We start from the raw sequence: 15,201 nt of genomic DNA on the forward strand, positions 1-15,201 counted from the left end.
TCGGAGCCTGAAGCCTGCTTCTGATTCTGTGTCTCCCTCTCTCTGCCCCTCCCCCACTCGCACCTCTGTCTCTATCTCTCTCTCTCTCAAAAGTAAATAAACATTAAAAAATAAAATAAAAAAATAAATAATGACGTTGCAATGAATGGAAATTAACCAGTTTTAAAATTTCTTCATCACTGCATGGGTAGCTCAAACGATTTCCTAAATTCAACATCTTTGCTGTGGTAGGATAATAGATCATGGGAAAATTAAACATACACTTTGAGAAAGTAATTTTGGGGAAAATAAAAAACTCACTACAGTTATTAGCAGATAATAAACCAGAGCATTTAAACAGCTCATCGAGGCATCCAGAGGCTTACGGAAGTGTAGCAGGACTGTGCACTATGGAGCACATACTGAGTATCCCAAGAAGAAAGTGAGCCTCATGAGCACAGGGGTTGTTGAGGCTTGTGAAAACGGAAAGGTAAGAGGTGGGGTCTCTGTTCTCCCAGTCCAGAGAGGGCAGGTAATAGCAGGAAACTGGGTAATTAGACAAACACTGTGCCTAAGGGCTAATTAGCAGGCTTTCAACTACATCCAAGGCTCAAGTCAGGCAGATACCTGACTTTAGTATTTTATTATTTTTTTTATTTAAAAAAAAATTTTTTTTAACGTTTATTTTATTTTTGAGACAGAGAGAGAGACAGAACATGAACGGGGGAGGGGCAGAGACAGAGGGAGACACAGAATCGGAAACAGGCTCCGGGCTCTGAGCCATCAGCCCAGAGCCCGACGCGGGGCTTGAACTCACGGACCGTGAGATCGTGACCTGAGCTGAAGTCGGACGCTTAACCGACTGAGCCACCCAGGCGCCCCATGACTTTAGTATTTTAAAAAGGGTTTTTGGAGATTTAGAAATTCGTAGGTTTTTTTTTTTTTTATTTATTTGAGAGAAAACGTGGTGTGTGCACGTGTGAGCTGGGGAGGGGCAGAAAGAGGGGGAGAGAGAGAATTCCAAGCAGGCTCCATGTGGTCAATGCAGAGCCCGACACGGGGCTTGGTCTCATGAACCGCCAAGATCGTGACCTGAGCCGAAATGAAGAGTCGGATGCGTAACCGAGGGAGCCACCCAGGCACCCCTAGAAATTATTTTAACATTTATGGGTGTGGATCATACACGATGATTCCTACATCCATGTGACTTTTAATTTAAATAGACCAGAGGGACTGCCCCAAGAGCAGCAATGCAAAGGACAGTACCCCGCAATGACCAAGCAGACACAGAGACAGCCCTGTGTAAGTGGGATCCACCAACAATTCTGAAGACACAAAAGCCAATGTGGGTACCTATCTCTGCCAGGGGCCTATGGTCAGCTGAGGTGACCACTCCCATCAGTGAGCTGGACAATGGCTTACTTTTCTGAGGCCCCCAGGATGGATGCTAAGCCTCCCTTGCAGTGGGACAAATGATCATCCTTCGGGGATCCTCTTCGAGACAGACCACCAAGCTGGAAGGTCCATAAATTTAACCCTCAGGCAATCTGAACCTATTCTATCTTCTTTTGTAACAAAAGCGATGCCGGTTTCTCCCCCCCCCGTAAATATTTCAAGTCCAGAGGGTAGCCTTCTTGTTACGCAATGCAGGAAATAAAACAGGCTTCTGGGAGTGGGGAAGTTCTGCTTGATTTTCTTTTGGAGGGGTTCTCCTTGCCAAAAACAAATGAAGGCTGGGCGTCGTTGGCTCTTGTGTGACAGCTACAGCCCCGTCTCCGATTCCATACCACACTGAGGAGTGCCATTCAAGGCACTGTGCAGACCTACCAGAAGCTTGGTGATGATGTCCTCCCCAGAATTGTCTTCCTGCAGGGGACAGATGGTGTGGATGAAGGGCAGGAAGGTGTCTGTGTAGTCAAATAGGTAGAGGTATAGCAGACCAAGTCTCGGGGAGCTCTTGAGGGCATACAGCAGGAACAGGGACCTGCCTGGGTTCACCACCTGCAGAGGACAAGGCGAGCATGGGGTCACATCACAACCACGGCAGCCAGCTCCCCACCCATGCTCCCTCCACAGTCTCACGCCCTTTGCCTTCAGCTTTTTTGTGTGTGGTTTGCAGAGTGAATGGATGGATGAATGAATGGGTGGCAAGAAGAGGCCAAGGAATCAATCTGTCAGGCTCTATTTAATAAAGACCCAATCCTTCTCCATGGCTTTGGTGTGTGCGTGTGGGGGAGGCAGGGGGGTGCTGAGACATACATTCCTAGGCGCTGCTAGTAAAACCCAACTTTTTTGGAAAACAATTTTGTGAAATGTATCAAAGAGTCTTCAAAATGTTCAATTTAACCAATGTGTTAGTGGGCACCGCTTAAAAGGAAATCAGAAATACAGAAGGCTTTATGCACAAAATGTTTTGTGCTGCACTGTAAGAGAGAAAAAGTGAAATCTGAGACCCAAGTAATGAAGTTACAGTGGATGTTCAGCACAGAGTTCATGCAGCCCACTGAAAAGCGAATATGGGCATTTTTGGATGATGCTCTTGTTACAGTGTTAGGTGAAAAAAGGATTCCAAGACGTGGCAATCCGATCTCTGCGGTGTCAGCCCCATACAAACCAGGCCTCTTTCGTGACCCTTCCTAGAGCAGCACCTGGCTCACAACAGATATAAAGATTTGTAGAATGAATACATAAGCAAAAGCACAATTAAACTACGCACAAAAAAATTGGCTAAGAAGAAGACAGAGCAGAATGCAACGTTAACCGTGTCTGGCTCTCAGGTGGGATTATGGGCCACTTATTTTCATTTTTATCACTTTGGTCAATTTTGCTACAAAGAACGTGTATTTATGTTTTTCCTGATTGTAAAAGTAACTTCAGACGATTCTGTTTACTTGGTGCTACTAAGCATCAAATAAAATGGCCAAAAGATATGAATGGCCACTTCACCAAGGAAGATACAATAAAATAAGCACATAACAAGATGCTCAAGAGAAAGAGAAAATGGAACCAGTTTTCCACATTAGCACCGCGTACTTTATTTGATGGGGAGGGGTGGTGAGCAGGGCTCACAGAGGGGCAGGAGGTGGCTTTGGGGACAGATGAGTATGTTCGTTAGCTTGATTGTGGTGATGATTTCACAGATGTGTGCAATATGTCCAAACTTACCAAATTGCTGAATGCGGAAAGATGATGTGGTGTATATACACACCGTGGAATATTACTCAGCCATAAAAAAGAATTAGATTTTGCCATTTGCAACAATATGATGGACCTCCAGGGTATTATGTTAAGTGAAATTAAGTCACACAGAGAAAGATAAATACCAATGATCTCACTCATATGCGGAATTTAAGAAACAAAACAAACAAACGAAGAAAAAAAGAGACAAAAAACCCAGATTCCTAACTGCAGAGAACAAACTAATGGTGACCAGAGGCGGGGGGTGGGTGGGGGGGTGTGTGAAGCAGGATGGGGATTAAAGAGTACACTTATCTTGATGAGTCCCGAGTAATGCACAGAATCGTTGAATCACGATCACTGAAGCTAACATAACAATGTACTTTAATTATACTGGAATTTAAAGAAACTTATCAAATTATACATTTGAAATATGTGTATGTTAACTGCAGCTCAATGAAACTGTTAGAACACATTCAACTTATCTGATGCTATTAATGGCTTACTGTTAAATGTCAAGAAAAGAGTCCTTCTCTTCAGAGATTCACACTCAAGTATTTCAGGGTGAAATAATATGACGCTTGGCTATGCTTTAATATAATCCCAGGTGTGTGAGGTGTGTAAGAGTGGGTGGAGGGGTGTGTAAAAATACGAATGGCCACTAGTCAATACTCACTGAAGCTGGACAGGTGTATACTCTTCTATTTCTGCATGCACCTGAAATTCTATAGCAAAAAGGTTTTTTAAAAAGGCCCAACCTTTGAAATGGCTGATTTCAGGTCTGGGATAGAAAAGGTACAGAATAACTTGAACATCCCGTTACATAAGGAAAGAAAGTATCTGGATAGCAACACGCAAAAGAATGAAAATGGACCACTTTCTTACACCATACACAAAAATAAATTCAAAATGGACTCAAGACCGAAATGTGAGACCTGAAGCCATAAAAATCCTAGAAGAGAACACCAACAGTAACTTCTCTGACATCAGCCATAGCAACTTTTTCTAGACATGTCTCCTGAGGCACGGGAAACAAAATAAAAAATGAACTATTGGGAGTACATCAAAATAAAAAGCTTCTGCATAGTGAACGAAACCATCAATAAAACTAAAAGGCAGCCTATAGAATGGGGGAAGATATTTGCAAATGACATATCTGATAAGGGGTTAGTATCCAAAGTGTATAAAAAACTTATAAAACTCAACACCCAGGGGCACATGGGTGGCTCAGGTGGTTAAGTGTCTGACTCTTGATTTCGGCTCAGGTCATGACCTCTCAGTCAGTGGGCCCTGTGCTGGGTGTGGAGCCTGGTTAAGACTCTCTCTCCCCCTCTGCTGCTCCCCCTGCTGATATGCTAGCTCACTCTGAAAACAAACAAAACACAGAAGACAAAAACAAGAACAAAAAAACCCTCAAGATGCAAAAAACGAACAATCCAATTAAAAATTGGGCAGAAGTCTTGAACAGACATTTTCCAAAGAAGAAATACAGATGGCCAACAGACCCATGAAAAGATGCTCAACATCATTCATCATCAGGAACATGTAAATCAAAACGACAATGAGATACCACCTCACACCTGTCAGAATGGCTAACCCAACAGCACAGGGAGCAACACGTGTTGACAAGGATGTGGAGAAAAAGCAACCCTCTCGCACTGCTGGTGGGAATGCAAACTGGGGCAGCCACTCTGGAAAATAGTATGGAGGGTCCTCAAAAAGAAAAGTTCCTTAAAAACAGGACTACCCAACCTACAATCCAGCAATTGCACTACTAGGTATTTACCCAAAGAATACAAAAATACTAATTTGAAGGGATACCTGCACCCCAACGCTTATAGCAGCATGACCTACAATAGCCAAATTATGGAAACAACCTAAGTGTCCACTGATTGATGAATGGATAAAGAAGATGTGATGCGTAGATACAATGGAATAACACTTAGCTGTAAAAAAGAATGAAATCTTGCCATTTGCAAGACGTAAATGGAACTAGAGAGTGTGTTATGCTGAACGAACAAGTCAGTCAGAGAAAGACAAAATGCCGTATGATTTCACTCATACTGAAGGGAAAAAACCAACCGAGCAAATGGGGGTAGGGTGAGAGATGCAAACTACGAAACAGACTCTTAACTGTAGAGAACAAACTGATGGTTACGGGTGTGTGTGTGTGTGTGTGTGTGCACGTCTGTGTGTGTGCGTGAAATAGGTGACGGGGACTAAGGAGCGTACTTATCATGAGTATCAAGTATTGTATGGAGATGTTGAATCACAAGTATTGTACTCCTGAAACTAATATTACACTGTATGTTAACTGGAATTTAAATAAAAACTTAAAAATAAAAAGTATCAGACTTTTTTTTTTTTTTTTTTTTAATTTTTTTTTTTTTCAACGTTTTTTATTTATTTCTGGGACAGAGAGAGACAGAGCATGAACAGGGGAGGGGCAGAGAGAGAGGGAGACACAGAGTCGGAAACAGGCTCCAGGCTCCGAGCCATCAGCCCAGAGCCTGACGCGGGGCTCGAACTCACGGACCGCGAGATCGTGACCTGGCTGAAGTCGGACGCTTAACCGACTGCGCCACCCAGGCGCCCCAAAAGTATCAGACTTTTGAGGTCATGTCAAAAGGACTCATGGGCAAGTACATTATACCTCAATTCAAATGTTAAATTTTAAAAATAGACTCAAGGGGTGCCTGGGTGGCTCAGTCAGTTGAGCGTCAACCCCTGATTTCAGCTCAGGTCACAATCTCAGGGTCGTGGGATTGATCCCCACGTGGGATCGAGCCCTGCGTGGGGCTCCACACTGAGTGTGGAGCCTGTCTGGAATTCTTTCTCTCTCTTTCTCTCTCTCTCTCCCCCCACCCCCACTCCCCACCCCATCCCCCTACTCTCTCTCTCTCTCTCAAAATAAAGCTCAGGGGCATCTGGGTGGCTCAGTCGGTTAAGCATCTGTCTTCGGCTTAGGTCACCATCTCGTGGGGCATGAGTTCGAGCCCTGCACTGGGCTCTCTGCTCTCAGCACAGAGCCTGTTTCAGATCCTCTGTCCCTTTCTCTCTGCCGCTCCCTTGTTGTGCGCTTGCTTGCTCTCTCTCTCTCAAAAAACAAGCAAACGCTAAAACAATAAATCTTTTTTTTTTTTTTTTTTTTTTAAATTTTTTTTCAACGTTTTTTATTTATTTTTGGGACAGAGAGAGACAGAGCATGAACGGGGGAGGGGCAGAGAGAGAGGGAGACACAGAATCAGAAACAGGCTCCAGGCTCCGAGCCATCAGCCCAGAGCCTGACGCGGGGCTCGAACTCACGGACCGCGAGATCGTGACCTGGCTGAAGTCGGACGCTTAACCGACTGCGCCACCCAGGCGCCCCAAAAGTATCAGACTTTTGAGGTCATGTCAAAAGGACTCATGGGCAAGTACATTATACCTCAATTCAAATGTTAAATTTTAAAAATAGACTCAAGGGGTGCCTGGGTGGCTCAGTCAGTTGAGCGTCAACCCCTGATTTCAGCTCAGGTCACAATCTCAGGGTCGTGGGATTGATCCCCACGTGGGATCGAGCCCTGCGTGGGGCTCCACACTGAGTGTGGAGCCTGTCTGGAATTCTTTCTCTCTCTTTCTCTCTCTCTCTCCCCCCACCCCCACTCCCCACCCCATCCCCCTACTCTCTCTCTCTCTCTCAAAATAAAGCTCAGGGGCATCTGGGTGGCTCAGTCGGTTAAGCATCTGTCTTCGGCTTAGGTCACCATCTCGTGGGGCATGAGTTCGAGCCCTGCACTGGGCTCTCTGCTCTCAGCACAGAGCCTGTTTCAGATCCTCTGTCCCTTTCTCTCTGCCGCTCCCTTGTTGTGCGCTTGCTTGCTCTCTCTCTCTCAAAAAACAAGCAAACGCTAAAACAATAAATCTTAAAAAAAAAGAACTGAAAATAATTTGAGGAGACTTATACTCCAAAAAGATGGGACAATCTGAGCATCAATTAGAGTAATTACTGAAAGGTATTCAAACATATCAAGAATGTTAAAATCCTTAGTTAATAATGATCCTAAAGAAAGAAACTGGTTACCTATCTAGGTAACAGAGAACCAAATCATTATTATGAAACTGGTAAATAAAGGGAAAGAATCGAGCATTTAACTGACCTTTCTGTATAAACTGTGCTTAGGGTAATCAAAATGGTTGCTGAGTGAAATTTTCCTTTTTTTAAAAATTGAATTGAATTTAATTTTTTTAGACGTACTTAGCTAACACATGAAGAAGTGAGAGAATTACAGAATCACCATTTTGCAGGCAAATGATGAATGATCACGGTGGCTGCTACCATCAGAGAGAGAGACAATTAGCCATGCTGAGCCTCCTAATGGGAGAAGATGCCACCAGCTATAAAACAGTCTTGTCAAAATACCTAAACCAATGCAAGCCTCTAGATTTCCCTACTGAATTATGGGATGTACAGGACACATTACGTGTCTGGTGACAGAGGAGCCTGTCAGGGGACACCGCAGAGGGACAATGAGCAAAATTTAAGATGTGGGCAAACTACGGGACAAAATGACCTGGTTTCTTCAAGAAATAAATGCAGGGTGACAAAAAAAGGGAGGGGGGGGGCGCCTGGGTGGCGCAGTCGGTTAAGCGTCCGACTTCAGCCAGGTCACGATCTCGCGGTCCGTGAGTTCGAGCCCCGCGTCGGGCTCTGGGCTGATGGCTCGGAGCCTGGAGCCTGTTTCCGATTCTGTGTCTCCCTCTCTCTCTGCCCCTCCCCCGTTCATGCTCTGTCTCTCTCTGTCCCAAAAATAAATAAAAAACGTTGAAAAAAAAAAAATTAAAAAAAAAAAAAAAAAAGGGAGGGGGAATCCAGACAGTAAAAGAGACTTAAGACACATAATAACCAAATGCAGACCTTGTTTGGAACACGTCAACTGGAAGAAGAAAAGATGTGGTCTACTTGAATACCGACAAGTTACCTGATATCAGATAATTCACTTTTGTTTTTTTTTGTTTTTTTTTTGTTTTTTAACATTTTTTTATTTATTTTGGGACAGAGAGAGACAGAGCATGAACGGGGGAGGGGCAGAGAGAGAGGGAGACACAGAATCGGAAACAGGCTCCAGGCTCCGAGCCATCAGCCCAGAGCCTGACGCGGGGCTCGAACTCACGGACCGCGAGATCGTGACCTGGCTGAAGTCAGACGCTTAACCGACTGCGCCACCCAGGCGCCCCTCACTTTTGTTTTTAAAAGAGTCTTTACTTTTTAGAGATTCCCAATGAAATATTTACCTATGGGAAAATAAGATATCTTAGATTTTCAAAATAGTCAGGGGCGGGAGGTGGAGGTTATCACTGAAATGAACATGGCCATAAGTTGTTATAGCTGGTAAGGGTACATGGTAGTTTTGTACTCTTATCCTGTTCTTGTGTGTGTTTGAAATTAAAAAAAAAATATATGTAACTTAAGAAAATTTTTAATGTTTATTTTTGCGACAGAGAGAGAGCACGCATGTGCACATAAGTGGGGGAGGGGCAGAAAGAGAGAGACACAGAATCTGAAAAAGACTCCAGGCCATGAGCTGTCAACACAGAGCCCTACGTGGGGCTCGAACTCAAGAACAGTGAGATTACGACCTGAGCTGAAGTCAGGCGCTTCACTGACTGAGCCACCCAGGTGTCCCCCTCAAAAACCTAACTTCTAAAGATATCTTTGCCTCCTAACTTAGATGAGAAATAGAAATGGGGGTAGTTCTTTATCAAAAGTGTTTCCCAACCTGTTTTTTTTTTTTAAATCAGCCCTTAAGAAATCTGTTAAAAACTTTTTTTCCCCCCATAATCCTGCCCCCATGAAATGTTAATACCACAGATATACTATAAATCTGTTTATGTACTGTGGTCTTTTAGAGGGGGCCGCAACTCCTGTATTACGGAAGACTTGTGGATTCCATGCCTATCATCACCCTGGGGGCAATCCTGCTCTTGCTGAATATGCAAGCTCTCCCGGAGCACCGGTCCCAGATATAAAGTCTGCGTGTGTGCAACCACATCATGGTTAGTACAAGAGAAAGGGAGAAGACCAGGTTATGGATTTGTAGGTCTGGCGTCAGCGTGGGTGCTGAGGCGGTGAGTGCTTGGCTATTTCCCATCAGATAAGGAGGAAAACCAACCACCCAGTAAGGTGGTTACCGGGAGGCACTTCAATGGGGAGCCGTCTCTTTCCCGTCTAATGAGAACAGGAATTGCACCAGGCACTAGGGTTGGAGGAATCTTATCACACACCTCGCGGCCTTTTGGCTAGTTGCCTAATTGTCAAATGGCCACCCTCAGGGAGGGGCTGGTGGCACAGAAGAGCCAAAGGAGCCCACTGATAAGATTCTGCCTGCTTTCACACTGGGTGCGGAATCACGTGCCCATTCGCTCTGCTTAATGCTAAGATTACTTTTATGTTTTTTAAATAGAGGGTCATCGCTGGATGTGTGACCCACGAATGTTCTGCCAGACACTAAAAACCTACCAGAGGGCTAATATTGGCTACAAAAAGCCCAGAGTTTACTGCATAAACAAAATGGGTAATTTATGATAAAAGCAGGGATTTTCCAAAATTAAACAAATAACAGCGATAACACAAAAAACAACAAACCTTCTACCTAAGGACCTCCAAGCCCATTCGTCTAAATTTCTGAAACTAATGGTTTTTTTGGTTTTAAGATAATATGTGTACATAGTAAACACAATGTTTTCCAAGTGGCACAGAAATGTGTTAAGTGACACATAAAATTCTCTCTTCCATCCAAGTCTCAATCCGTAGAGGAAAATACTGTGACAGTCTGGGTATCCTTCCGACACATTCTGTGCATATGACAACATACAGATACGTCCACGTGTGGATTTTCCAATGTGCTTTTCCCTACTTTCAGTTACAATACAACGTGGGCATCGTTCCTTAGTAGCACACCAGCCTCACCACCTTCTGCAGTGGATCCACGGTTGGGCGGGCCCAATTTACGGAACCTGTCCTGATGACAGGCACTTCGCTTGGTTTCTTTGTGCTGCTATTACCAACGACGCTGCAGTGAACGTCTTGTTTAATGACGTTTTGGGGCTCAAAGTTCAGCTCTCACTGCGACTGTCACTCTGTGAAGTCATTTACCGAGGAGGAGACGGGCACACAAGGCCCGGGTGCCTGCTGGTGTCCCACAGCCAGCGTGTCCTGGAGAAGCCCAGCGAGCAGCCCAGGCAGGCGCCTAGCCCTGCTCTTCACCTTGACCGCCCCCCCACCCCCCACCATGCTGCCTGTGTTCCAGGTGCAAAGAAGTGAAACGGCAGATCACAGGGCAGGTGCGGTTTGAATTTGAACACTTATTGACCAACTGCTCTCCAAGGAGACTGCGCCAATTTAGCACCCACCACACCCACGAGTGTCTTTTTCTTCGTATCGTGATGCTCTCTCATCCTTGACAGTAACATGGGTGAAAACGATGCCATCTGGTTGTTTCAGTTTACACGTCTTTAATTATGAGTGAGCGTTTTCTCCTGTAAACTTATTGGTTATGTGTAATTACTTTCCTCCATGCAAATGCAGAAATTTGCCATGTCGGCACATTCCAGGTATCTTATAATTAAAAAAATATTCATTTTATAGCACAGCATTTGCTAAATCTTCGTGAAGGAGAAATCAGCTGGTGCAGTCAGAGTGAAGAATAATTTACCAATACCTCATAAAGCTGAAGATGCCTATTACCTGTGAACTGCTAATCCCCTGCTTCAGTATATAGCCATAAAGCATAAGAACTCCCCAAGAATTTCCACAGCGGCACTGTTTCTAAGGGCAACAACCTCCGTGTGCATGGACAGGAAAATGCACGAACTAAGATACGCTCAAAAGAGAAAATGCGTGAACTGGAGCCAGAGAGGTCAAAGCTACTTGCAGAAGGACATGCTCAGTTCATGCCTCTCACGTTCAGGCTGAGGGCTCCTAGCGCCTGCGTGCACAGACCCGTAGTCCAAGGAGGGAAATGCACCCAGTAATGGCGCCTGGCTCAGCTGCGGGAGCATGGTTCCGCTAGAGAGGGTGGGGAGCCGGGGGCTTCAGTTGTGTCTGCGATGTTTTCCTAAGCAGCGGGCATGGAGATGACAGACGGGCCGTTCTCTCTACTTTTTTCAATTAAAAGTAAATAAACCAAGAGCTCACCTTATATTCCCAGAGATTCTGGGGGGGCTTCACCCCCAGTGCTTTGACACGCTCCAGTTCCAGGAGGATGGCTCTTCTGTGGCTGCTGTTTTCTATGTTATATGGCGCCCTTGAAAATTCTTCCTCTGTCAGAGTTAAAAGCAACCTGTGGCAGGGAGGGGGGGGCAGTAGATTTCTTGTGAGATTATACACCAGAAGCCAACTGTTCACACCCAGGGTTCCATCCTATCAACACAAACACTTCGGGCTTCCGGTAAGGCAAGATACTTGGTATATGAAGTAACAGTAATAACAGCAAACTACTGAATGCTTGTTAATTGTTAGTGACTCTCTGAAAGTACTTCCACAAACCGTCACCAATCCGTTTAACAATTCTGCAGAGTAGGTGGAATTATGAGCATTACGTGCATGACAAAATGGTTTGGAGGAATAGAGTGGCTCGGCCGAGGCACACCCCGGTCTGTTTTGCTCCTAACTTCTGATCTTTCAGCTAAGCAGCTGAGTTCTCCCAGGGTACTCTGTTTTGCAAAGAAAAATGTAGTATATATTTAAATAGAATATAATATTCTATATAAAATTATAATATATTTCTGTAACATATAGAAAAAAAATGGAAAGAAATCCAATAAAATGTGATGACTCGAACAGGAGCTGTTCTGGGGTGGGGGTGGGGGTGCGCCTGAGTGGCTCAGTCGGCCAAATGTCCGACTCTTGGTTTTGGCTCAGGGCACAATCTCACATTTCATGAGTTCAGGCCCGGTGTCGGGCTCTGTGCTGATGGTGCAGAGACTGCCTGGGATTCTCCCTCTCTCCCCCTCTCTCTGTCTCCCGATCACGCTGTCTCTAAATAAATAAGTAAATAAATAGAAAAAAAAAAAAGTAGCTGTTTTGGGGTCGTAATGTAATAAAAATATTTGTAGATCCCTTATCTGGTCCCTTCCATTGGAAAATATGACTCCGCCTCCACAAGAACCAATTGTTAAAACCACCCCTGTGCACCAGCAAGCGGAGACCCAGCAGGCACACAACGACTGGGGGAGGGATGTAAACTGATGTCCTCTCGTGGGTGATTTGGAACATTGATCAAAGTTATAAAGGCTTATTTCCTTTGACGTGGAAATTCCAGTTCTAGGAATCCATCTTCAGGAAGGAAGGCAATGAGGCAAAGATGTATTAGCCAGGTAGACAACAAAAATGTTGTTTTTTGGTTTTTTTTTTGATGTTTTATTTATTTTTGAGACAGGGAGAGACAGAGCGTGAATGGGGGAGGGTCAGAGAGAGGGAGACACAGAATCTGAAACAGGCTCCAGGCTCTGAGCTGTCAGCACAGAGCCTGACGCGGGGCTCGAACTCACAGACTGAGAGATCATGACCTGAGCCGAAGTCGGGACGCTTAACCGACTGAGCCATCCAGGCGCCCCAACAAAAATGTTTTCAACCACAATTTGGGGGAGGCGCCAATTCTTACAAAAAGCAGACAACTCAACTGGGAGCGTGTGGCTTTCCCAAAGGAGAGTTAAGAGTTGAAAGTTCAGTTCAGGGGGAAAGTGTGACTGGGGTGTGAGGTGGGCAGGCAGGCGGCCTGGATGGCGCATCTGGAACAAGCAGATTAGCAGGAGTGGCCGTTCTCAGCACTGCGTGGCACACTATACTCTCCCTACACAGTCCCTCCAAGGAAGGAAAGAGCCCAAGAAAGATGGACAGTGTTCTGGAAGGGGGCATGGGGACATGCTGATGGGCAGAGGCAGGCCTGCCCACAGCCTGGCAATTCCATCCTGGAATTTTGCTACAACATTGCTTGGAATTGCCTGGGACAGGAAAAAGGAAACAGCCCAGACGTGCCTTGGTGAGATCAACTAAAGAGACTCTAGTACACACACATATGTACGTACATATGTATACGTATATGTACCTATAATCACAGATGTTTAATACAGTTGTATTTCCAGTTTAAACAAATAATATACACTTATATGTATCTCTGTATAAACGTGGAAGAAAATCCAGAAAGATGTCCAGAAACATGCTAACAGTGGTTTTCTCTGAAGAGTAGTATTATGAGGGTATTTCACTTCCATACCCTACAGTTCTATGTTATTTTAAAATAACTAAAACATACATGGTTCTTTTCTAATTCAGAAGCAACACACAAAATGCCAGTCACATAAAATGGTTCGGCTGCTCTGGGGAGCGGTGTGACAGCTCCTCAAGAAGGGAAACACAGAAGGTGACTTCAGGCCCAGCAACGGCACTCGGGCAGACATGCACAGGCCCTCGGAAGCACAGGGTTACACAAAAACCCACATGCAAAGGATCAGAACAGCTCTGTTCGTGAGAGCCCCCAAACGGAGCAACCTGAACGACTGAAGGATGGGTACTCAAGGGCAGCGTAGCCACAAGTGGGAATACTGCTCAGCCATAAAGATGAAGGAAGCATTAGGGGTGCCTGGGTGGCTCAGTCAGTTAAGTGTCTGACTTTGGCTCAGGTCATGATCCTGAAGTTCGTGGGTTTGAGCCCCACGTAAGGCTCTGTGCTGATAGCTCAGAGCCTGGAGCCTGCTTCAGATTCTGTGTCTCCTTCTCTCTCTGCCCCTCTCTCGCTTGGTCTCTCTCTCTCTGTCTCAAAAATAAATAAACACTAAAAAAAAAGGACGAAGGAAGCACTGACCCACGTGACAACTTGGATAAACCTTGAAAATGCTCTGCAAGGTGAAAAAGCCAGACGCTAAAGGATTCCGTTTACAGGGATTACTCTAACAGGCAAATCCACGGAGCCAGAAAGGAGAATGGTGGTCACCTGGGGATGAGGGAGGGGGCATGAGGACCAAAGCGGGGAGGGTAAGAGCTTTCTTTTTGGGGTGATGAAAATGTCCTAACACTAGACTGTGGTGATGGCTGCACATGTCTGTGGATACATTAAACAACATGGATTGGACACTTTCAATGGGTGAATTTCATAGTATGTGGGTTATGACTCAGTAAAGCAGCTTACAAAAAGGTCAATGACACGTCAGAAGAGCCAGCGTCTCACCTTCCATTCACTCTTTCAGATAAAAACCGGTCTCTGTAGAGAGAGGCCCAAGGGCCCAGCTGCTCCAGCCAGAGGACCACTTCTTCTGCTGTCCATTTGGCCACAGCCTTGTGGACCAGGAGGTCGTGCTCAGATTCCCTGCTGCTCCAGTGATACACGAGGAGGACCACCTGGGAACAAGGGACAGAGGCCTTAAGACACAGAAAGGTCAGAGAAGCCAGCTTCTCACGCGTGTGGGGCAGGGAAGGGAAGGCTGAGCTTAACGGGAATGATGCCGAGTCGGTACAAGGAACCACTGGCACCGAGAGTTGCGGAGGAGAACTTCAGGTGGGCCCCTGTCTCTGCTGGTTGTGGGGCCGTGAGGGAACAGAGATGGGAACAGGGCTCGGCATAGAGCATCAGGGAGCGCAGCACCCTGGGCCCCAACATCCTGGCCAGCATAACTGCCTCATGTGCCTTTTCTACTGGAAAATTTGTAACCTTTAAATTTGTGTAGCATGGGGCGCCCAGGTGTTAAGTGTCTGACTTCAGCTCAGGCCATGATCTCGTGGTCCATGGGTTCGAGCCCCACATCAGGCTCTGTGCTGACAGCTCAGTCTGGAGCCTGCTTCAGTCTGTGTGTGTGTGTGTGTGTGTGTGTGTGTGTGTGTGTGTGTGTGTCTTTCTCTCTCAAAAATAAAAAAACATTAAAATAATAATAATAATAATAATAATAATAAATTTTCGTACCAGGAAACCGAGAATAAAACAGTCTCCGTGTGAGATGTTAGTAAAGGGCTATGCTCAAGACTCAACCACCCAGGTAGACACGGTCTCGGATTCCAGTTCTCACACCTTC

The 15,201-nt window shown here is 45.4% G+C and overlaps 1 protein-coding gene across 5 annotated transcripts in view; it reads right to left on the reverse strand.

The window, feature by feature from the left end:
* BFAR (bifunctional apoptosis regulator) overlaps positions 1-15,201 on the reverse strand; it is a 36,321-nt gene that overhangs the window by 3,870 nt on the left and 17,250 nt on the right. For all 5 annotated transcript variants that reach the window (XM_058712103.1, XM_058712104.1, XM_058712105.1 and 2 more), the window contains 3 exons: positions 14,364-14,533; positions 11,333-11,477; positions 1,807-1,980 (listed from right to left, as the gene is read on the reverse strand). In XM_058712103.1, coding sequence (XP_058568086.1) covers positions 1,807-1,980; positions 11,333-11,477; positions 14,364-14,533 — 489 coding nt within the window. The remainder of the gene's footprint in view (positions 1-1,806; positions 1,981-11,332; positions 11,478-14,363; positions 14,534-15,201) is intronic.

This window comes from Neofelis nebulosa, chromosome 18, assembly GCF_028018385.1.
Source record: "Neofelis nebulosa isolate mNeoNeb1 chromosome 18, mNeoNeb1.pri, whole genome shotgun sequence".
Lineage (NCBI taxonomy): Eukaryota > Metazoa > Chordata > Mammalia > Carnivora > Felidae > Neofelis > Neofelis nebulosa.